General features: G+C 38.0%; 1 protein-coding gene and 1 long non-coding RNA gene across 9 annotated transcripts in view; one reads left to right on the top strand and one right to left on the bottom strand.

Annotated features, from left to right (window-relative positions):
- Positions 1 to 25253, top strand: part of PARD3B (par-3 family cell polarity regulator beta) — a 399412-nt gene that overhangs the window by 182599 nt on the left and 191560 nt on the right. For all 6 annotated transcript variants that reach the window (XM_066999115.1, XM_066999113.1, XM_066999112.1 and 3 more), the window contains 3 exons: positions 542 to 670; positions 16175 to 16360; positions 22538 to 22708. In XM_066999115.1, coding sequence (XP_066855216.1) covers positions 542 to 670; positions 16175 to 16360; positions 22538 to 22708 — 486 coding nt within the window. The remainder of the gene's footprint in view (positions 1 to 541; positions 671 to 16174; positions 16361 to 22537; positions 22709 to 25253) is intronic.
- LOC106030068 (uncharacterized) lies at positions 6086 to 11686 on the bottom strand. 3 transcript variants are annotated; one of them, XR_001203514.3, is made up of 5 exons: positions 11550 to 11686; positions 11209 to 11301; positions 10788 to 10825; positions 8616 to 8850; positions 6086 to 6248 (listed from the first exon to the last, which is right to left on the bottom strand). It is a non-coding gene; the product is annotated as an uncharacterized lncRNA (long non-coding RNA). The 3 variants fall into 3 exon arrangements; XR_010832203.1 differs by lacking the exon at positions 10788 to 10825; XR_010832202.1 differs by lacking the exons at positions 10788 to 10825; positions 11550 to 11686 and having other exon boundaries at positions 11209 to 11366.

Below are 25253 nucleotides of genomic sequence, written 5' to 3'. Positions count from 1 at the left end.
GGGAGATCTGATAACATACTGGCTCTTAAAGCAGATAAACACATCAGTTGAGAAACAGAGCATGTATTGCCTCTTCAGCCATGTCCAGAAGTCTGATTAATATCGAGGTGGTTAAGTGCTCATTTTAAGGCAATTTTGCTCAAATTGGTCTTTTTAAAATTTTCAGATAGATTGTGACTTAAAATCTCATTATCTAATGGGTTATTTCTACTTACTAACCTCAAAAAGCTCTTAAGGTAAACAGTTTTAATAATACTTACGTGTTGTTTTTGTACTTCTCATCTTCAAAGTGCTTTACAAACTAATTAAGCCTCACAAACCCCCTGCAAGGTGGGTAAGTACTACAGACCTCCTTTAGCAGATGGTGAAAATGAGGAAAAAAGGTTAAGTGACTTGTGCAGGGTCAGAGGAAGACGGTGTGGAAGCTGTTGTTAATTATCTTTGCTCTCAGTCACTGAATGACACCTGACTTAGGTGAGGGGAAAATGACAAAAGGACATATTCACGGATATGGCATCCTCTTTTCTTTTGTGCCATGTAGGTGAATGGACGGGACATCACTGGCAGGACCCAAGAAGAGCTTGTAGCTATGCTGAGGAGCACAAAGCAAGGGGAAACAGTCTGTCTGATTGTGGCTCGTCAGGAGGAGGCCTTTCTACCTCGAGAGCTGGTAATCGTTGTTATTTTTTCCTGAAGAGTGATATTGAAACAATTCCATGTTTTAAAACTGGCTCAGGAAATAGAAATGAACTGATGTTGGCTGAGAAAGCTAGCAAAGGGTAACTCTGTAAGACTTGTATTTCAGAAGTATTTATATTTAATTTTATCCACTTTAGATAGAATTCCATGAAATTTGATTTTCAGCCCAGAAATGACATCATAAGTATAATTCACAAGGGAATATTGTACATGAATTTTGTAACTGTGAGGTCAAGCATGACTGAAAGTGGATCATTCTCTTTGAGAAAAGCAACAAACTTTTAAAACAGTTTAAAGGTCATATAGTGAGTCCTGCAGCTTATCAGTAACAAGCTAGTGGTGGCGACTGCCCCCAGGAGATGCATCTTCTAATCCAGGTTGCCAAACTGTGGAGTGGTGAGGGGTAATGTTCCATTGTGTTCCTGACAAGTTTTGGAAGCGAACTTTTTGTTGGCTGTGAGTCTGACTTAATAGCAGAGAATCAGACATGCCAGAGCTTATCTCTAGTGCTTAATTTCACCCCCCCCCCCCCTTTTTTTTTTAATGTGAACATGAAACTGTTCTTTTGTGTCTCACATGGTCATAGGAGGACTACATCAATGTAAAAGTGCTATCTGTTACATACGTGTTTCCCCTCAAAGCTGGTCATCTCTTTGGTTGCCTCTTCCTTATCTTGATTGATGGCTTTACTTGACCTTTCATTAAGAAGTTCTTGGGATAAAGGAAGGACAGCATTTCCTGCTTTTGTCTCTTTTTATCTTCTCTAAAGAACACAAACCGCCTTCAGTTTTTTCTTAAAAGGAAAAGCAAAAAGGGGGAAGGAGTCATCTTGCTTTAAGACTGTTACAGTCTTTTACAGAAATTCTCCAGTATGTTTTCTCACCAAACATTGCTAATAATTTTCTTCATGTTACCTTGTTATCAGCTGGACCTTGCTAAGGTAAGGGTGTCCATTGCCTCTGGTAGGATGAGAAGCTGGAGAGGAGTTCAGATTCTGTCCTGTGAGCCCTTCTCTTGTTCATCTGATGCCCGCTTTTTCCTGTAGTAGAGCAATCTTAAAAAAACTATTTTTGTTTTCCTTTTCCTTTCTGATTGAAGAATTTTTAAGGAGAATAATAGAATATTTTTCAGCCCTGTCATGGGTTAATTGGGCATTCCTTGTCAGTAGTTCCCAAAACAGATAAGTTTGTCCTTGTAAGGCTCTGCTTAGGAACGCCTGAGCTGTGGAGTCAGTGTCTGTGTAGATCTGAGAGAAATTTCTGAGATCCAAGTACTGAATTAGCTATTAGATTTAGGATTTCTTTTCATCTACCATCTCCTCTAAATGCAAGCTTGTGTTTTTTTTTTTTTTTGTAAAGGTGACTCTTCAACAGGTTTTTTTTGTGTGTGTTTTTAAGTTATAAAACACATTACTTGGAAAGTGTACTTTTTCTAAAGCGTGTTTTCTTCTTTTCTCTCTCCTCTTCCCCTAGCATTATACATTATTCTTTTCTGTTGTAGTCCGAATTCTCCTGGGAATCACTGTAAAGTACATGGATATAGCAGGCTGGGAGAATCTAAAAGCAGTTTGTAATTTTTACCTTCCACAATTGCCTGCTATTAAATTTGGGCCTCCACAGCAAGGATTAACTCCTTTTCAAAAGGTGATTTACTTTTGACTGGCATGATTGAAATCTAGAAATCTAGCCACATTTATCATGTTGGCTTGACCTTCGCTTAGATTGCTTTCTTTGCAAAAGAATGATGCACAGAGTGATGGCCCTAGCAGAAATAGTGATGATATGTGAATTCTAATACTATTCTGTGTTTCTTGTTATCCAAACCAAATACAGTCTAATACAAATGTGAGTTACTAAAATACAGTGGATGATTTTATGGAACCAGCCCTTCTAAATTTAAAAGCCTTTTAGCAACATCTGTTTGGTAGCTCATGGCAAAAGTATGGGTTAACATAGCACTAAACTAGCAGATGTTGATACTAACATGATACTCATTAAGATTCATGAGACATCTGAGAGTAGTCTTAGCAAAAATTAAAAATAATAATAATAATAAAGTTTAGTTTTTTTGTTTGTTTTCAGCTTTAGCCATGATATTACATTAGGCTAATCCTCTACTAGCTCAAAAGTTACAGTGCTGTTTTGATCAAAGAGGAGAAAAAAGCCAGCATTTCAAATGTTTGTTTTTGGAGGGAGAGGCAGTGGATAATCCAGTATTTTTCAAGGACAGCTGCAACAGCATGCACAGGCTATGTAATATGCATGCAGATTTTATCTAAATACATGGAAGATTTGTTAATGCTTGGCAATAGGGTAATTGCTTTATATCAGACTTGTTCTTGACTTGAGCAGTTCTCCAGGGACTTGAGTGTAATCTGAGGAACTATCTTCTTTAGATTCCTTGTTACCTGCTGTAAGGAGCAGGAGAAGACCGTCTAGTAAGTCTGTCCATTTCCCACAGCTTCCTCTGGCAAAGATGCCTCTGGTGCTTGGACCCACTGGAGAATATGCACAAAACTATATTGAGCATATTACTACACTAGAACTTGGTTCCTACGTTGATTTCTGTAAAGAATTTGACAGCTGTATGGGCACAAAGCAAATAATGTAACAAAGTAAGGGAGAATGGCATTTGGTTGTGTGGATCTGTAGTGATGTAATATGACTTTACCACATCACAAAGCTGCTGTTTGGTGAGAGCTTGGTCTGGCGAATACCTCCTCTTCCTTAAGTTAGATGAAGAGAAGAGTTTTGGGGTTTTGTTACTGTGATCTATGTTGATGAATTGCTAGGAAGTAGAAAAACAGAGTAACAAACCTCTACCACACCAGAGGAGAGAGGTATGATAGGGGTGAGGATGAATGAGTGTTGCAAACAACATTATTAAATTGTAGAGAATTATGGCTTCAGTTACACTAGCTCATGCAACATCTGAGAGTTGTACAGTTACATTGTTTGCACATAATGAGGGAATAAAATAGAAAACCCAATCTTTGTAGTGTTGTTACTGCTTAAAAAAAAAAAAAAAAGGAGGATCTAATAATTTTTTTTTTTTGATTGAAGCAGATCAGTGAAGTAGAATTTGGACCAACCACAGGCTGTCCTCCTTATTATCCAGTTAGCCAAATGTTCCTTCTAATTCGTGCCAGCTGTTGACAATGTAGCAGCTGAGTAGGGAGCTGATTCCAAAACTCGGGGGAAGATCTTGATTCACTTAATTACAGCAGTCTACAGAGTGGCCAGTGATTAGTGCATTCTGTGAGGTGCATTTGGATTTTAAACTGTTCAACAGTGATTGTTTTCTGAAGGATGGCTAATATTACAGAGAGAAACTATCTTAATGGGTTTGGATTTTCCAGCTCTTATCAAAGTAAGTGGAATACACATCAAACTGTGACTACCATTCTACTGTGTTTTGAAAGTACAGTGTTTTGATCATGTGCATCTTGTTCTTTCTCTGGGAAAAATGTATGATCTGAAGGTGCCATTTCTTTTAATAATGATGTAAAGATCACTTCTTCCCTTTCCATTCCTTTATCCCTATATTGGTAAAACAAGCAAAGCTGCTTGAATGAGAGCAGCTCTGGTGTAACCCATTCTGTGCCATGGCCCTATGCAATTCTTGGAGTCTCATTTTAGAGATACTTTTTTTTAATTCTTTTTCCCTGAGCCCTCAGGCCTTTGGATATTGTACACACAGGCAGAGAAATATCCAGGTGTTGCACTTGCCAGAAGTAATATAGCACTGAAAATATTTGGGAGCATTTGTTTTTGAAGCACATACATCATATAAGTTTTGCATATACCTTACTTGCTTTATAGGTAGCTTCAACTTACCAATTTCAGTTGTAATCATAGTTTCTGTAGTTTCTTAGCATATTCCCTGATCCTTGAAGAATGATGGAGGAAAGGGGACAAACCAGTATTTATACAACAAAAGCCAAAAGAAGAACAATGTATGTAAGGTAGCTGTTGATCTTTAACTCTTAAGTCTCTTTTATACATTTATTGTATAGGATTGAAAGAACCGTGATGAAAGGCAAGTTCAGTTAAGCATTTTTTCCTGCTCACTGTTTGATTAACTTTTATGTTTCAATGTCCCACTAATTAGTTCCTTCCACTACCCTGAACTTCTGTGCCTGAAGAACTTGTTTGCCTCAAGTGTTGTTCTTTTTTTTTGTTTTTTTTTTTTAATATTCAGAGCTTATTTTCTATTACTTCCTTCTAATTGTTTCTTGCCTTTTTAAGTGCAGGAAATAATAGATGAGATTTCAGCATAGACTTAAGCATTTTTGCACCTGTTTTTGTAGGTCAAACCAGTGATTCTAATGCCTGATAAAACAGAAATGGTCAAATAATTTCAGTCACAAAATGATTCCAGCAAGTACCAATTCTCTGTTGTGTTCTCTCTATTCAAAGGGAAAAAGTCTTTCAAAAAATAGGTCAATATACGTATTTTGGATTTTAATAACACAGAAGATTCAGTCCCTGAATTGTTCTGCATAATGAAGAGAAAGAAGTAATGAATACATAGGGCATTTTCCATCTTGAATTACTTTATAAACAATATAGATAAAGTTCTGTGTTTTTTTTTTTCCAAGAAATTTTTCAGAGAAAGTTTTTAATTTGGGGGTTTTAGATTTTATTTATGTAGATTAGTTGAGAAATCAGCGCAGACTGTGTCTGTGAAAATATATCTTTAGAATGCAAAGATTGTGTAGCACAGCCCTCAAAGGTTTTCAGCTTTCATCGATTATGTATCTGAGAACAGATACATAATCTAGTTTATTGTAGTTTACAGTATTGAAAATTATGGACTGAGGCATAGCTGATTATTTACCTTGCTTGTAGTACAAGTCAATAAGAGATGACTATTTAGAAGGAACCACAGCAAAAGGAACTGGACCTTCTTTCCTGTCACAGTGAACAAGAAGGTGTGACAAGAAGTATCCCTTCATTTTCATTGTTTCTGGCTTCTGGTGGGACTCCATAAATTACCGAAGGGGAATAAGTTGCTTGAGTAATTGAAGTATTTTTAAGGAATGTTTTCTCAAGTAAATTCAATGATTTTTCACTGTCAGAATGAGCTCTCACATGCTTTTAGGTGCCAATATAGCTACCAACACAATTTACTGTGCTTTTCATCTAGCGATGTTACTGCATCTGAGTCAACTATTGCCTTCTTTGTCAAGCCCATCAAATTATTATGACCTAGCAGTATTTTCGTTGTCAGATCCCAGTCTTACTATTTCCAACAAATTCAAGGAACCTTAAAAGGGTGGTCTCAAAACTATGGTCATAGCACTCATTGCCTGCAACAACCTCTGATGCTTGTGGGTAAAGTAAAAACTAGAGTGGGGACAAATAAGGAGAGAAAAACGTCTTACTACTCATGCCAAAGGATAATGTATTTGCTTATAGGATTATTGCCCAAGATATGTAAGTGTTGAGGAATGCTGCCTCAGAGCACTGGGAAATGAAAACTGTTGACTGGATAGCATCAGTCCCAGCTGTGGCATTGTCCAAAATGGCTTGGCAGTCCACTTAAATCTGTGAAATCAGAATTATGTATACATCAGAACAGAGGCATGGAAAATCTGTCTCTTAACAGAAACTGAGTCATTATACATCTTAGAATCATCCAACCAGACTTACGGTATTTGCATTTCATAAAAACAAAGTCTTTGGGCAATTCTTAAATCTTACTGGCAACTGCAGTACATTGCCTTTTACAAGGGTCACTGGACTTGTTCCATATACCATAAGAAAGTTTTTAAGTGTCTCTGCCTTAGAATCTGTGAAAAAAGTTTTTCTAGGACTGACTTAGTGTAAAATCTGTGCATATGGAGTTTGAAGTAGACATAAAAGTATCACACTACTTACTACTTTGTTTACCATCCCTTTAAACAATAACTAATAAATCAAAATAAATAAATAAGATTTGTACATCACAGTGTTGTGAACTGTTTGCCTGCAGTATATTCCAAAGGTATACAGTAACAGCAACGCTAAATTCACCCTGAAAATACAGTGCAGCTTTCCATGTTTGCAAGTGACAAGATTTTCCAGTCTAACCAGCAAGGTAACTTAACTGCATAAGGATCCAGCTCAGTAGGGTGCTTGAGCATATGATTAACTTCACATCTAGGATGGGACTTGGAATTTTCACAATGTGGTGTACCTTGACTGAGGACCAAACTAGTTAATTTTTCTCTCATTTCCTACAGTTCTGGAACTTACAATATTATATGAAACTGCATTTTTAAGGTTGAAGAGCAGTGCCACATAGAATTACAAAACTGTTTTGCAAGGACAAACCCTTTTCTTGAGTAAAACTTGCCACGTGATCTTGAATAGGCATATCAAGTGAATTGGAGGATCTCCATTTTTTGGAGCATCCTGAGACATCAAATAACTAAAATGAAACGCAGTGTATGTGCCTTGGGTGAAGAATTGAATCTAATTTTGTGAGTTTTCAAAGCTCTAATTCTAGAGGGTCTACATAATTCAAAACAGGACCATTCTATCTAATATGACATAAATGTGTAGTGTATGGCATTAATTTAAAAAGTATCCAAGTACAGCATAATATATCTTCACAGATTTGCTGGTTTTGTTGTTATTTTTTTTGTCTTAGGGTGTGCCATTAGTGACCATTTAGTTTTTATTGCAATGTGGAATGCAGATGATTTTAAAGATGCTGATATGAAAGCATCTGTCTGAAGACGAATACATGCAACAATGACTTCAGTTATTTACTAGATCGTGACAAGATTACAGCAGTGCATTAACTTAGAGTATTATTATCAAAAGCATTACTGTATATCTATGGCAAAATACAGTGTAGATTTTATATTGAGTCAGTGAATGAACTGTCAGCAAAGTATTTCTTAATTGTGCCTAAGCTCTTGAAAAGAATAGAGAGAATAGTGCAAGTATCTTCTTTTCAAGCTTTTCTGCCGCTAACAGTTATGCGGTGCCACAATTTAAGTACTGCTCTTTAGCTTTTACAGGTTTTGCAGAAAATAATTGCAAAAGCATGTAAATGTCTTACTTCCTTCATAAGCTTTTGAAAATAACCCTCCTGGGTCTCTTGCCTTTTGCTCTCAGCTCTGAATGGCACTCCAGGGAGTTGGCATCTCTTATCAGAAATGAGCAGCCAGGCAAGGGGCAGCCAGCATATTGAGAGACTATAATAGCATGTTGGTCAAGGGCATCAGACAGGTACTGAAAGGTCTCTTGTTGTGTTAAACAAATGCTATTTCCTTCCTGGCTTAAGTGGGAGCTAATTTTTTTGTAAGCTTCTCTTTTGGCAAAAGAACAATGGGGATAAATAAGGCAACCTTTCCAGTGAAAGATATGCATTAGATTATCATAAATCCACAGATAAAAAGTGCAGTGGTCAATGAGAACAGGCGTGGTTAAGATTAAATAAAAGGACTAATTGAAAGTGGTGTCCCATGGCAGACAGAGGATTGACACAGTATTGAATAGATAAAACCAGGGACTAAACAGAAGGGGGAAAAATACCGTGCATAATACTTTTTTCAGAGGTTACAATTCTGTTTGTACTCGTGACTGAGCAGTTTTTGTGTGTTGTGGGAATAAGAGAAGGCTAAAAGTATATTTTGTCTGTGCTTTAGAAGATTGGGAATTGGTTGGAGACAATTACATACCGGTAAAATTTTAGGATGCTTTAGGAATCCATTATTATAGCCTTTTAATTAAGAAATCAGAGACCTGAGGTAGAGATGTGCTTCTAAGTAAATACAATTATTGGCAGAACATCAGTTAATCAAACGTATCCTGAGACTCTTGAATGAAGGTTTTCTATCTCTGTTGCTGATTGTTTAGTATGTATTATTAGGTTTTCTGCTCTTAAAGCTAGTAAGCTCTGTTCTCTCACTATTCTCTTACCTTCATGTAAACTCTTCTGAACTTTTCTGTCTGTCTTGTGGAGATTCAACAATTGTCAGAATTGATTTTACTGAAGTTTCATGCAGATATCTAGGTAAATGAAAACATTCCTGTCCTGATTTTCTTGGTGAGGAATGGTACCTGTTTAGTTGGTTAGCTCCGTTCTGTTTAATGGCTGAGTCTGGGCAACAAGTGGAAAGATTACTTCTTGGACTTCTTTTGACTGTACTCTGGGCTGGGAACAAACAAACAAACAAACAAACAAAAAAAACACTGAAGAAAGAGATGAGACTGCTCCCTAAGTGGTCAGGAGCATTCAGGAACTATGTAGAGTGCTGGATGGTGCAGGAACGGAACTGTCACACAGCAGGGAACACACATGGCCAGGCTGCAGAGGAAAAGGCAGGTGCATATCAGAGCTTGTTGCAACTGAGGAAGCCATTGAAAGCTGACAGGCTATAATTTAGCAGAGCTGAAGGAAGGATCCCCAGAGCAAGGGTAAAGTGAGCAGTGGAGATTGATTTTTCAAGTCTTTTTTACTTTAATCTGTTTCGCTCTTAAGTATGTTTTATTAATACTTAGGAGTTGAAAATCTTTTTTGCTGTCTACAATGTACCCATCTTAAAGGAAAAGTACAGGCCAGTCTATCTCAAAGCTCTCTAGCCATCCTGAGGACTCATCACTTGGCTATCTGGAATTTGATTTATGTGAAAAATTCTCATTTATAATAGTATCATTGAGTTACTTGCCTGTGTCTGCAGCAGGTTTTTTTGGCTGGGATAGAGTTAATTTTCTTCGTAGGAGTTCATATGGTGCTGTGTTCTGGGTTTGTGATAAAAACAGTGTTGGTAACACTATGCTTTAGTTATTGCTGAGCAGTACTTACACACAGTCAAGTCCTTTTCTGCTTCTCATGTTGCCCCAGCAGTGAGCAGGCTGGGGATGCACAGGAAGCTGAGAGGGGACACAGCCAGGACAGCTGACCCCAACTGATCAAAGGGATTTTCCATGCCACATGACACAGTGCTCATCCATAAAAATTAGAGGAAAAGGGAGCAGGGTGTTTGCTGCTGTTGCTTGGGGCTGGGCTGGGCCTTGTTTGGCTGGTGGTGAACAATTGTGTTTTGCATTGTGTTTTTTATGTTTGTTTTGTTTTTTTCCCCTTGGCTTTGTTTTTCTTTGCTGTGGTGTTTCCTTGTTTGTTTTTCACCCTGTTAAAATGTCTTTATCTTTACCCGTGTGTTTTTCAACATTTGCCCTTCTGACTCTCTTCCCCCATCTTGCTTGGGGGCAGTAAGCAAGCAGCTGTGTGCTGCTTAGCTGGGTACTGGGATTAAACGAAACACAAAAGCAGGGAATAACTTCATTGATATACTATCACGAAATTTCTGAACTGCTCAGGTATGATAAATTTGGGGTGGAAAATACACAACATCATTGTTGAGTGAGTAAATTATAACATTAAACTGTAAAAACCTTTTCCTCGTCCAGAAACATATTTGTGTTGTAGCTCATTTCATTCATTCTGTGTTTGAGTGAATTCAAATTCTAGGATAATCTTGAGGTAAGAAATATTTCTAATAGAATTTGAGGCTTAGTGCATTGGAGGAGATTTTCTTTACCAGACCATAACTCAGCTGATGGAGTTTGCTCTATTGTAAAGTATTGATGTCTTGGGATAATGTTTTAGCAACGTCAGGGAAATGGAGGCAGTGGGAATTCAGCTCTGTGAGTCACTAGCAACATGTAGTATTCATATCTGCATATCTAGGAACAGGGGCCATCACTCATGAAGGCAGTTGCCCAAATGAAGCAGTTAAGTGATGAGCTGTTAACTTAAGGAAGGCTGGAACTCTTTTTGGTTATCATTGAAAAGGCACTCTTTTCAAGAGCAAATGAAGACTGCTAGTATCAGGATTATAGTTGGAAACTATTTAGTGAGTATAGGATGAAAAAAAACCTTATGATTCTGTTACTCCCTTTTTTCTCCTCTGTTCTTCCTCCTTTTTGTTTCCATCCACATTCTCCCATAAAGAAGAAAGGTGTTTCAGTCCTGTATTTGTACCGAAGAGTCTTCAGATATCATAGACTGAATACCCAGTCATTTGCTGTCAGATATCATACAGTGAGTAGGGCATGAAAATTTTAAGTGAATCAAGACAGTTTACTCACTGTTTTTAGATGTGTATCTCCTTTCCTGTTACCCATCCCTGTGAAATCATTGAAATGTTATTCACCCTTGCTCATGGGTAACAAACTTTTACAGTACTATTACACAATGTTCAGCATTACTTTAAATCAGTGTTAGCTGGATTTTAGGGTAAGGCCAAATATAAGTATTAAAAGGGGAGGTTTTAGGATAATTTCTCTATGTTGAACAAGAAACACGTAGTGAAGGAATTTATGGTAGATGAGCAAATTTTACAGTAATGTGTAAAAGTAGTAGTTGTTTAAATCTGCTGAAATTTTGGTATGATAAACTTTTCTCAGAGAACTGTAGCAAGGGAAATGGTAGTGAAATGTTATGTATTCCAAATTAGTTTCCTCTGTTTTTCTTAGAATCTAAGTACTGACAAAGATTTACTATACTTGCCTGGCGTCTTGCTGAATACGTCTTGATGTCTCCACTTTGATAGATGACATGGCCAGGCATGCAGGCAATGATCTTGTAGGCTATTAACAAGAGCTGATGCACAGCATAGTTACGTTACATGAAGTTGGGAACTGTTATAGAACGTTGAACAGCTTGTTACTATTTTTCAGTTACTCTGCTTTCAACAATTTATTTTATAAAAATTTAAAACTGAACTCAGTTATGCTGAAAAACTACATGTAATATTCTCTCACTATGTTTATAGTGGGAGGCTTCAACTGACCACCTCATCAGTCTTTTTTCCCCAGATATCAATGGCAAAAGTTTTCTTTGAGACTCACCCAATGTGTCCTTGCCTGCTACTTAAGTGAGGTATTTCTTCATTCAAAGTTGGCTCCAAAGAAAAATGAGAAAAATGTTTAAGTGTTTAGAAGATGACTCATTTTTTAAGGCTTTTTCTCTCAGGGTTAAACAAGATTTTCATTGCTGTCCTCTGGACTCCATCCGGTTTGTTTCCTGATGCCCTGAGCTGAGCTGAGTGCTGCCACGCAGCCTGCCCATGCTGCTGGAAGGGGACAGTGTGTGGCCCCCTGCGGCCACCGCTGCTGCCAGGGCCTGGGGTGCAGCCAGGGATGCACAAGTGGGTGTATGACAAGCAGTAGTACAAGTGGGAATGCTTGAATTTGAGTTGATCATCCTAATCAATACCAGACTCATCTGCCTGGTTTATTTCATATGTTGTCTTGACAGATGTGTATAGATCTTGTCATCTTTATTTTTTAATAATTTTGTATTAACAAATGCTTGAAGTACTTAGCCTAAAATTAGTGTACATCTTTGAGCTTGAAGTAAAACATTTAAGATGATTCTGAGAAAGAAGCTAACAAAAAATACATATGTTTTACTTGAAAAAGTAAAACCTGTTGACTTGTGTAACCTCTTCCTCAAAAATGTTTTTGCATAGCAATAGCTTTTTGTGCCAGGGCTTAACTTCAGCCATCCTCATTAAAATCTGATCTGAACGTGACCAAGTTCAGTTTTAGATAAAATACAAGTTTATACTGAGGTAACATTATAAAGTAATTTGACAGCTGTGGCAAAGGTAGGCATGGGGATGGAGAGCCTTTACGTCCTGTGGCAACAAACCCCCAACACTGCTCCCATAGAGGTACTGGGAGCAACCGAAACACTGTGTTACATACACAAGAAGGCCAAGAGTCTGGTGTAGGTGTCATGGATTAAAGCAGAGGAATAGGCCTGGAGGTGCCTTGGGCATAATCAGCAGGATTTTAGTGGCAGGGGAGTGGCCGGGGTGCCCTGTGTCAGTCCCAGCCAGTTCCATAGCAGGCTCCCCAATACCTGAGTGCAACAACCAGTGGGATGTACTGCGGCTCTGAGGAAACATGGGGGCAGGAGGCAGAGGAGGACGTGCAGGCAGAGAGGCACGAGAGGAGGAGACACAAAGGGAGATGCAGAAGGTGAGGCGTGAGGCTGTGCAGAGCAGGTGCAGGAGGAGGTCTGTTGGGGTGGGGGGGAGCTGTGGAGGCTCCCATGCCAAAGTAGTTGAAAAGAGTAAGAAACAAGGAGCTGCTAAAAGGGAAAACTACTATTCAGTGACCCCCCTCTTTCTGATTATGCCCAATACAGCTCCTTCTTCCTCACTTGTACCCTGCTCCAGCCTGAATCCTCTCTGCAGGCTGCAGTTCTTCATACAGGAACAGGTTTTCCTGGGGTCTCCATGGGCCGCAGTCCCTGTCAGGAATATCCTGACAATTCCCTGTCAGGATGTGCTCCAGCACAGGGCTTCTGTGAGCTGTAAGGGAATCTCTGCTCTGCCATGGAGCAGCTCCTTCTCCTCCTCTTCCTCCTTTCTCTGACCTTGATGCTTCTCGCTCTTTTTGTTCCCTCCTCCACCCTCTGCCACCATCTTGGGTGAGGGGCTCAGCTGTGCCCTGTGGTGGGTCCGTCGTGGAGGCTGTGTCTGGCACAGGGCAACCCCTGGCCTCTTCTCACAGAGGCTGCCCTGCAGCCCCCCACACTATGAACACTTTGCCAGGGACACCTTGTACAGCTGTTTAGAAAGTGAATGACAAATTATCAAAGGTCCTTCATTCACCAGGTCTGCTGCAGAATTCCTAACGTGCAGAATTCCTAATTCCTCTTCTAGTAGTGGACCTTGATGTAAGGGATGACCACTCCTGTTCAGAGGGCAGAAGTTTTTCTTATAAATCTCAGGCAGTGTACAGACCTGTGCTGCAGGAAACAGTAGCCCTGGTCTGTTTCTGGCTCTACACATGGCCTTCAGGCTGGGGATAGCAGCACACAGGAACTGCTTACTTAGGGGACCACTGAAGTAATACGTAAAAGACCGTCCTGAAGGACTGCTAGAGATATAATGTCAGGGACCTTAAGGAGACCTGAGAAGGATTTCCTCTGTCCACGTCCAGGCAGGATGTGCAATTTCTGTAGAGTTCTGATCTAAGAGTTCTAAATCAACTGACAAGCATATGTGTATTTTGGAAAACAAAAGGTAGAGCACTAAAATCTTCCCTCCAAAACCATGAGAAAGTTAAATGCTTGTTAGAGGGCCAGTAATTTTGTCTTTTTCCGTGCCCTGATTGTTCTGAAGAAAGTCAGAGCAAGAATATCTACAAACCATTCTGTATTGTTCACACACGTAAGTACGAATTTTTAGTTTTCCAGGGACTGTGTTCAAAATGTGTCTGTATCCACAGCTAAGAAACAAAAGTGATGGATCTGTAACGGAATTGTCTACTTATGTTGGGCAAAGACAAAAACACAGATGAGTAGCACAGGTATTGGAGAGGAGTGCTGGCATCAAGACAGCCATCAGTGTCAGCGCTGTCATTTTTATATTTGGCAGATAGACAAATTGTGTTGACTTAATACCATGTAGTTACATTTCAGGAAGAACATGAGCATGATGCATGTTGGGATTGAGGTTTACAGTCCTAGCTCTCTGGGTGTTGTGGTTTAACCCGGCTGGCAGCTAAACACCACACAGCCGTTCGCTCACCCTCCCCCCTCCCTCTCTGGGATGGGGGAGAGAAACGGGAAAGTGAAGCCTGTGAGTTGAGATAAAGACAATTTATTAAGACAGGAAAATAATAACAACAACAATAATAATAGTAATAACGATAATAGTATTAACAATAATAATGTGTAAGAAAACAAGTGATGCACAATGCAATTGCTCACCACCCGCTGACTGATGCCCAGCCCATCCCCGAGCAGCCGGCCCCCCACCCCGGCCAGCCACCCCTATATATTGTTTAGCATGACCCCAGATGGTATGGAATACCCCTTTGGCCAGTTTGGGTCAGCTGTCCTGGGTCTGTCCCCTCCCAGCTCCTGCTGCACCCCCAGCCTGCTCGCTGGCGGGACAGAGCAAGAAGCTGTAAAGTCCTTGGCTTGGTGTAAGCACTGCTCTGCAACAATTAAAACATCGGCATGTTATCAGCGCTCTTCTCATCCTAATCCAAAACATAGCACCCTACCAGCTACTATGAGCTACTTAACTCTGTCCTAACTGGAACCAGGACACTGGGTCATGTAGTCTAAACAGTAGCTGCTTCTCATCAGTGAAAAGGCATCTGAAATAAATGCAAGTGTACTTAGTGGTTATTGTTTTTCTTTGTTGCTGTTGCTTTAAGATTTTAATTTCTGCTCATAATAAATTAAGAATATATGGGATTAATTAGGCTGCTGAGAAAGCATCAGTATTTGTGGCAACTTTGTTGATAATTACATTGATACTGTAAGTGTTGCAGCTTAGCCCCTGGAAATGATTCTTCCTCATTAGATAAAAGCAGGATTGACCCAGCTAATACTTGCATGTGACCTCTATATGATAGTTGAACAGAAGACTGATGCCTTTGAAAACAGACTGCAGTAATCTTTTTCAACTTGTGCTTGTCTGTGTATTCCCTTTTTTATTAATATTTTTTTTTACGCTACTGTTATGAAGAATATAAAATGTCCAAATGACAAGCAACATAAACTATTCAGTTGTCTTAGAGTTATATGGATAAGGAAGTGTGGAATACAATTTGATGTGATTCATAAGGTCTTTTTACGCTAATACCTTCTATGAACACCTTATAGTAGGTTTCCTTTTTTTATTTTTATTCTACGTAGTGCCAGTATGAATCCTTCAGGCTAGATTTTTTTTCTTTAATCTTACGATTCTAACTCTAAAAACAACAACAAAACAACAACAAAAACAACCAACAACAAACAACCCTACAAAATTGCAGGTACAATGTACAGTAAAAGAAAGTTCTTTCTGATCTTCCCTAGCTGTGGACACTTCACTTTGCAGTCTTGTAAGCAGTAATCTAATCTAGGAAAAATCTTTAGATCAATCTTTACCAGAGGGGTAAAAAACTTCTGGGTGGAATAAAAGTATGCACAAAGGGAGTTAGTGCAGAATAAGTTACTGCATTTTCAATTCTCACCATCACTTTTGTTACACCAACTTCCCTCTGTAGACAGTTTTAATGGGGGGATAATTTTTTAAGGATGTAACTCAATTTTCAGAGGGGAATTGAATTTAACAGTACAACTGTCATTACAGTTTGTGAGCTGCATGTAAAGATGGTGAGAGTTTTATGACTTAAATTTTTAATGCAGCTGTGTTTAAAATTAAAGTCTTTATTATTCTGCTGCAACATCAGTTTTATATCATGTGAAACTAAGCCATTCTACTTTATATTTAAACATATTGCTAGCTATTGTTAAAGATAACATTTTAAGCCGCATCATGTGACCAAATGCCTTCTAAATGCATTATTGGTTGTAACACAGTTTCTTTGAGTGACTTTCTGGAAAATAGGACTATTTCTTGTTACATGAACCTATGTATGCAACTAGTTTATGCATTGTTTCTGTGTCTCCTTTTCACCTGTATTTTCATCCTTATTTTCACCCTTATTTTTTCCATTAGAAAGGAGAGCCAAACTGCAGTGTTCTTTCTCCAGAAACCACAGAGCAGCTGACCTTTGAGATTCCTCTGAATGATTCTGGCTCTGCTGGACTTGGTGTGAGCTTAAAAGGCAACAAATCTCGGGAGACCGGAGCTGATCTTGGGATTTTCATCAAGTCTGTTATTCACGGAGGTGCTGCTTTTAAGGTATGGAATAAACAGATCAGACTATGGTTTCATTAGAATTCTGGCAGTTGTATGTTCAGTCCTGAATTTGGCTTGATAAGTATTCTAAAAATGAGTAACTTTTTGTCACTCACTCCTTTAGGTGAACGGCAAGTCTAATGTTTTATTCCAAGATTCTGGTGTCATGTGCATGGCAAGGCTTTTCCGAAGGAAAGTAAATGGAAGCAGATGTTGTGGGGCATTTAAATACTGCAGGAAGGGTGGGGAGACTGAGGCTGTGTAGTTAGGAGGGAGAGGCTGCCTCCCAGCTACCCCACAGCTCACAGAAGGGAACAGGAAACTATTCTGCTGCTAAACCGTGCTGCTAGACTCAGTGACAGTTAGATATCTACATTTATCGTTCAGTCTGCACTGCTTTCGGTTTTCACCAAGTGATACAGGCAGACCCATAGAAGAATGAAAAGAAAAATTAATTTACAAAAAATAGTAATTGGCAGTTCTGTGATGTTAAGAGTTATGTATTTAATTTGTACTGTAAATAAAAACCTAGCTCATCATTTGCTTTATTTTTTATACAAAATATTTTAACCATTGTAGTCATTGTGACTTAGCTGAGCCTGGCATCGATTGCACAGAAGTTACCAATTGTTCCTGAGGTGGATTGAATTGGTAAGGGACAGTATTAAGTGTTCTGCTCCCTCTGTGGACTGTACAAAGACTGCTGTACATTTCTGATTTAAAATTATTTGAGGTACTTTCTAAGTTTTAGGAGATCTGTTGACAGCGTTGTTTTTTGTTTTTCAAATAACAGTTGGAAAAAGTAACTTTCTTGAAGTTATTTAAAACAAAGAAGTCTTAGTTTCTGGGGCTAGTATAGGTAGCTGTTGTTGATCCATAATGTAATTTTTTTCTCGTGTTATCTCAGCAATTCCTTGCAGTTCTCTTTTCTGTAAAAATACCTTTTAATTCAGTTTATGTAAATTCCTTTGCTGACATTAGCCTGCTGAGTAAGACAATTCACAGCATTAAAACTTTCATGATCATCTATTTACAGCAGCTGGTAAATAGCAATAATCAAGGCTTTAGCTTTGATGTGAATGTTTAATACTTTCCCACTCCTATTATTTACCTGTCCTAGTCTCACAGTTATTTCAAAGCTTGGGTCTTCTCAAGTGTAACAGAGCCTGGTACATGCAGTGCAGAACACGGTGGTTGACTTTAGGGCTAAATGACAAGTGAGTAAACTAATCTTCTTGGTGTATATCAGAACTGAGTTACGGTGCAATTGGCCAAATTAGAGCTACATAAACTCAGTTTACATGTGTGTCTGCTGCAGAGTACAACTCACTTTACCATGAAAATGAGGCTGCTCTTCTTACTTTCCCAGCTCTGTGTTCCCTGAGTAATAGTCCACAGCATTTGCAATGCCATTGTGTCACCCTGAACAAACTCATTGTTTTGACTAGCAAGGCTTGTGGAGCCATGTCTCAGCAGCATTAGTGGGTTCGCTACCTGACTATCATTGCCATGTCAGAGATGCATAAACCAACTCTTTCAAACGTGCTCTGTTTACCACTCTCTGTTCTCCTACTGTTACTCCAGTTAATTTTGGCTTGAGGGGGGTCTGCAAACTAATAAAGCAGGGCTTCCTTGCCCATATTTAGGTAAGTGGGCAGCTGGCGAAGGTGGTCACCGTGACTGGAAGATTATTTTGTCTCATGATAAACTGCAGTCCTTTGACCGATTCCCTATACTCCCTCATAACCTTTTCCCCAGTTGGAACTGCCTAGTGATAGGTCTGAGTGGGGACTCCAGAGCAAATGAGAGAGTAGCTGAGGCTCTAGCTTTAACCATACAGTCATTTTGGCAATGTGTGGGTAATCATGGTTTATTGTTACACATGCACAAAAAACAGCTGTCTTTCTCCCGTCTAATGACCTTTATATAGAGGAAAACATAATCAGTGGGTATTAAGAATTAATAAAATTTCTTATATCAATTTAAAAAGTGTGCATACAGTTGTGCATAAATATTTAAATTTGTCCTTATTTTTAAAAGCCTTCTTGTAACAAGTTTTTAAATACAGAGCCTTTCTTTGCAGCTGGTAGTTGTCCAGAGCATTTTCCAGTGTTATTTCATAGTAATTGTCTCAGAAATTAAGTATTATGAATATAGGCATGTGCATTTGCTTTTCAGTGTATGAAGTATTCTTGGGAAAGTATAATATGGGGAAATCAAAGTGAAAGGAAACTCATCTCAGTAAGCGTTATTTCTCAATTCTACATTTAGAGTTCAAAATCTGCATCAATTTCTGATTTTGTGATACCGTTAGGTGCTAATATAATGATATTGGGGATGGTGGGGAGGGAGCAGCTTTGTCTCTTTGTCCACACAGCCAGCACTTGTTTTCAAAAGAAAACATAATGCACAGAAGATGAGCACATTTTTTTCATTGCTGAAGTAGATGGTCAGTAAATGTATAAAGGGTTTTGATACATTAAATTTCTTTTGCTGAATTGTGCTTTTTATAATGAAGATTTATTTATAAGATACAGACCATTTTGAATGGCTACAGTTATCAGACAACAGAATTTCTGAAGAGAGGCCATCATTTTTAGTATTTTTTGGTTTTCATTTTTTGCTTTGTTTTGAAATGTTAACAGATTGGTCTAGCTCTGATGTATTACTGGTATTGCAAAGCTCAGTGAGGGATTTGTGAAAAATGTAAGGGAAAAATTGAAGTATTTAATTTTGTACTTTAGGATTTATTTATTGTGTGCTAGTTAAAGATTTTAGAAAATACCAACCATTTCTTGTCATATTTGCTACAGTAAGCCCCATTCACTACTCTGGCTACAGAACCCAACAAAGTTAAAAATGCCTTAGTATTCTTAGTTGGTATTTTAATACTGTATCCTAAAGGATTCAGATATGGTTACTTTTGCTGATTGACTCATTGTGTCCTGTCTTAACCTCCTTTTGTAATTTTTGAAGTGTCTGGTTTTCATCATCTGTAAGAAAGGGGTTACCAGGGTACTTTATATATGTAATTATGCAGAGTCTTTCATGTGAGGAAAACTGAGTGTTTAATTGACCTTAAATACATCATCTTTCCCCACAACTTCAGGGGTTTCAGCCTTGTTCATCTTGAGACACCTTGTCTTTTCACTTGAGATGAATTCCTGATTATTGGGTTCCTGCCGTCTACTGCAGCTGTAATGTAGCAGAGTCATTTTTAGAAAGAATGTTTTCAGCATATACATCTGTTCAAATCAAACATGGTGTATCTTGAACTTCCTTCAGGCTTCTGAGTGCTATTGCTGTAAATATTGCTTGTTGTATGCAGTGGATGGTGACTTGGATAATTCTAATAAAGGCTATCAAGGAATTCCTTCTGAGAGAAATGCCATTGAAGTGCTAAGGGAAATAGCTAGGTATGCTTTGATTAAAAATATAACTCTATGAGGAACATAGCTTTATATCTCCCTTCTCTACTGTAAAAGCATGGAAGTCTTGTCTCTGAATATGGTAGCCATGTGGTGGTAGGTTTTACCCCTTGCTGTGAGTCTTTACACAAACCACACTCATTGAATAAGCTAGGGAACAGTAACTTCACGCTTTATTAGAGTAGCTCACTTGCAGTTTCAGAGATGGCATTTGAAAACTGTTTTGCTGAAATGCCAAATGTTGTTTTTCTACTTAGAAGCCACAAAGAAACCTACCTTTCAGAGATGAAAGAAGAAATGTGTTAAAACAACATTTAACTTGTTTTGAGCCAAGCAGATTGTCTTGCAGTTCAGTCTTCTAAACCAGGCCATAACACTAGTGATGTGAAAATCTGTTTGAAAACTGTTTAGACATTGGGTTTTTTGTTGGTTTGTTGCTTTTTTGGTTTGTTTTGATTGTGTTTTTTTTTTTTTTGTTTTTAAAGCAGCAAAAAGTTTTCTGTGAAATACCTTCTACCTGAGCATGTTTGAAAACAGTGTTCAACTGTCTTCCAGTTCTGCCTTGTACAGGTGGCTTTGCAAGTGTAGTGTATCAGCATTTATTAATCATGTATGCCTTTTTTCACAGATCCTAAAAGTTTAATTTTGAATTTAAGTGGAGCATGTTACAGAGTGAAAAGAACGGAGATGCATCAAAAGTTCAAAGAACTGACTCTATTGAAATGTAAAGAAATAAATACAAAGTTTCATACAAAAGTATTATAAGGGAAATTAAGAACCAGACCAATTCAGAGGTTTCTGAGACTGCAATGATTCATGTATGGTCACATAGTCAACAAATGTAGTCATGACAAGGTGCACTTGATCATGTATTTGTATATACTCTAGTAAGAAGCTTTATGAGATATTTACTAGAGTGTTTATCCACAGAAAGGGGATAGTAATTCAGGAGCCTCTGGGACCATAGCAGGAGGACGTGAGGACCTGTAAACTTTCAGTCTTACACAAACTTGCAAAAATTAAAATCCTCTTTCCTCAAACTCCTGTTGCCATGAATGACTCCATTCATTTCAGCAAATTTTGATAGAGCACAAAGGAATTACAACATGTGCAAGTAATAAAGCTTTCTGCTCAACCATGTTAACTCTTCTCTCCCTAAACTTTAGCATATGTGATGGCATCATTTTATATATAGAGAAAGGGTGGGGTTAACCTATTGACTTTGGTTGTATGTAGATTTATATTGGCATGAAACGTTCAACAGAGAAGTGGGAGAGGTTTCAGTATCCTTTCCAAATGGTATTGCTGTTTCCTATTCTCCATTCCCATGCTCTTCTCAGAAAAGCTTTATTTCTATTCGTCCTCCTTCACTTCATCTTCCAATTCTGTCTTTCCATCTTTTTGCTCTTTGTGGATTATTTTTAATACTGATCTGTGCTCCTGTTCTGCAGCTCTGTAGGACCTCTTTCTATTCAGGCTCTGCTGTGGTAATGTTAATGATACTGAGTTCCAATAAAAATATTCCTTCAGCAAGCTGGGTTTGTCATAGCTACTGTAACTCACTTTAGCACAAATGCCTTAGACTTGGCAGTGATAGCAGAATAGTTAATTGAATATCTTAGTGATAGAAAAAATAGAAATTGAAAAGTATATATATTTTGGATTACTCAAATGCATGAAAAATGTAAACAATTCAGATGAGTGCCTTATGCAGAGTGTATAATGTACCTATGATTGAATCAGATTCATTTTAACCACGGTAATGTTCTTCTATGCCAGTTCTTCTTTTGCTGTTCTTTCTCCACTGCCCTTCTATATCGGATTTCTTCAGTCTCTTTCTCTTTTTTTTTTCTTTGAGGTCTGATGCCAACCTGATAATTGTGAATTTGACAAGCTTTAAAAGAAATTGTCTCTTAATTAAATAGACCTTATTTTCTTGTTAAAGAGAGAAGTCTGCAGCACATGCTTTTATGAAAAGAAATAAACACAAATTATAGTGACAATACCAATAGGGCTCCTAAATCACAAAGTGGCAACGTCTACAATTTTATTGCATCCACAAATGTCAGTTAGCCTTGGCAATGAAACTGAACGACTTTCTTCAAAGCATAGGCTATCTGATTCAGCTCAACCCAAATTTTGTTATTGGCAGCAGGTTTAGATATTAAAATACATGGAACAGCGTTAACTGAAATACAGATACTTAATTCTTAGTGACCATTCTGAAATGACAACACCGCCTGTACGGTGGCACGGTGATTGTGACAAGATAAATTCTTGTGAGAGTGTAAGACAAAAATTTCTGGAGCTGTATTTTCTTATCAGGCCCTAGTAACAGATAACAATGCATGTAAAATACACTGCAGTATTCCTTCACAATTGGACTGCAAATATGAACAGCTGTGGTGTGGGTCCTTTTAACTAACCAAAAGCTCCTTTTCCCGCTTTTTTTTTTTCTTAATTTTTTTGGAACTGATAAATTGTATATGCAAGAAAAGCAGCAGCATGTGCCTGTACTTCTGCATTTGTAATTGCATTATGAACTCTTTCCAAAATGTACTAAATGGAACAAGAAATTGGTCAGTTAATGGGCACAAAGATTTTTCTCTTTAAAGACCTGGTACTATGCAGTCTCTTGTTTCTTACATTTCAGAAAGCAATGTCTGATAATCTGCATCTTATTTCCTGTATACAGCACCTCTGCCTAATAATTCTTGGTTTTTAAATTTTGTTTCTTTGTTTTTGATTGTAGGATGGTCGTTTGCGAGTAAATGATCAGCTCGTTGCAGTAAATGGGGAGTCACTTCTGGGCAAGTCAAATCACGAGGCCATGGAGACACTGAGGCGCTCCATGTCCATGGAGGGGAACATTCGTGGGAGGATCCAACTAGTAGTTCTTCGGAGACTAGAGGCACAAACAGAGGTGAAGCAATAAATGTATTCGTTAGATAAATGCCTTTGTTGTCTTGGTGTTTTTGCATAGAGGAGATGATCACTAAATTCTTGGTCGCAGAGAGCACATCCTGGCAGAATGAATTCCTGTTTTCCTGGAGTCAGGATTCACACAGTGCTTCTGGTTGACATCTCCCGAGTTGCTCTTCCTGTTGAGGCCTGGCTAAAAGTTGCCTCTTATCTTAATTTGCTGTTTTGACAAGTTTTAGAACAAAAGCAAATGTGATCCAAAGAAGGATTAGTTAGGATTAATGAGTTGGTGTAGTTTTGACTATGTTACCTCCTCAGGGCAACAGTTCAGATACAGATGATTTGAATTTTTCTGATTCCATTTGTTATCATAATCTCTGCTCTTAATGTGACTTGGATTTTGCTTCACTCTTCTTCATTTTCATTAGCATTTTTATTCACTCCCCATCTTTGTGTTTATGATTGTACTTTTTTTCTCTCTCAAGTGTGCATGTGCACATACGTGCTCTTTCTCCATCTTTTTGTATATACAGATGTGTATATATGTATACTGGCTGCCCTAACTACTCATCCCAGTTTTAATTTTGACACTTGAGTAAATATTTTAATAGGTTTTCAACATCTGTGCGTTCCTTAGAATAAAAATACATACAAATCGAATTGTGGTATAAAAAGTTGTAAAAAAATCTCATTACAGAATTCTAAGAGATGATTTTAAGCTTTTTATTTAATAAGCATTGCCAAAACATTTTTAAATGTTGAGAACAATCCATTTTTAAGTTTATTCAGATAAAATATAGGGGGGGAGGGCCAAGAGGCTTGTAGTATAATTAACTTTTAACATTTTCCTGGTAATAGATCTATCTGATTTACTACTATTATTGATTGAGAATTATATTTAGAAGAATATTACTGGCTGAACATTATGGTCTTTGTTGGGAGGATGTTTTGCATGGGGGGGGCCTCTGTCAATTTTATCAGGAAAAAATGAAAAACATTCATTAGTAATTCTAGAATATTTTATAGGAAAATTTTTATTTGCTTTCCTTTTATGTGGCAGCGTTACATTATAAGGAGGAGTTTAAAAGTACATGTTGCATTTATTATGCATTGTTGCGATGTAAGAAGATAGCTCACCTTCAAATAAAGCATGATCTTGCAAGTTTTCTTCATTTAGTAAAAACCAATTTTTTTGAAAAAATAAAAATAAAAACTACAACACAATTCCAAGCAAAAATCAGACTGACCTAATAAGGCTACTTTTTATTGTTAAGTGTATTGTTTTGTATGTTGTCCAGACGTATGACAAAGGTAAATAATCTCGACTCACCCTGTGAAGGACAGATGATGAGGACTTGATTGAATCAAATTCATTTTAGACAGAAATTAATTTTTATAGGCCAGTCTTCAGGTTCAATTGTAATTCCATTTAAGTCTGGACACTGTAGCAGAAACGGGTTGTTGCCCATTCTTTCCCCAAAACAGCTTCCTGAGTACTGCTTCTCAGCTTGGTAGAAGCAGAAACGTTTAGAAATGCATTATTGTTTTTATTGGTCAGGACACTAATGGAGGTCTTCCGTGACAGATATGTTTTATAAACTGAATACTCTAATTAGGCTGGTTACTGATCAGTTGTTGGGATACTGATTGTGTCATTTATCAAAGAGCTGGAAAAGCGGATTTGTTGTTGTTAATTTAATGCTCCCTATCCCACTGAGTACAAGTCTTCCATGTAGTAGTAGTTTGGCTGCTGCAAGGCTTAATTTAGCTAGCAGTATACATGAGAAAGTAGTAAACGTGGACCTTGCAACATAAGAAATCTTATGTAAACTAAAGAATTTCCAGTAGGGAGAAGGAACATAATTGTCAGTGTGCAGCGTGTGTGTTTCTGTACAAAGCTTTTTCAAAGGGCTCATGCTGCACTAAGAGGGAGGGGAGAATGTTGTGTGTGCTGCCTGTCCACCGAGACCAGATTTGTAGCCATATTGTCACCATGAGCATCCCAACATTGGTTTGTGTTTTGAGCTGAGGTGCATATTTTGCCGACTTGTGTTTTGTGTTTGTTTTTAATTCAGGAGCTTGTAAGGCAGGTTGCAAGTGATTTAGTGCACACCTTTCTTCTGCAGTGGTTTGCAGGCAATCACTTGCCAAAGCATTGGTCATCTTATATCATTGTACAACTAAATGATATGGGTTAGATACATGCATTTCTTCTGTAGATGTGACTATGTAATTTAAGGAATTATATACTTAGTGTAACATTTGCTGGCATGATGAACAAAAACCAACAGCAAAACAGACATAAAATACAGAAACTTGAAAGGTTATTCTGAAAACTAGCCATAACATTCTTCTGTGTGAGTTTTCAGTTTTCACTGAATACCAAGTACAGAAATGTCTTTTTGGGTCTGTCCCAGTTTTAGAAACTGTGATTTTTTTTTTCTTTTGAACAACTGCTCAGGAGAATAAATTAGGCGATATGGCACGTATTGGGGGGTGGGGGGGATATCTCAAAAAAAAAAAAGCTGACTAGAGGTGTGACAGGA

Source organism: Anser cygnoides, chromosome 6 (assembly GCF_040182565.1).
Source record: "Anser cygnoides isolate HZ-2024a breed goose chromosome 6, Taihu_goose_T2T_genome, whole genome shotgun sequence".
NCBI classification, from domain to species: Eukaryota; Metazoa; Chordata; class Aves; order Anseriformes; family Anatidae; genus Anser; species Anser cygnoides.
This window is presented reverse-complemented; position numbering and strand designations above follow the sequence as displayed.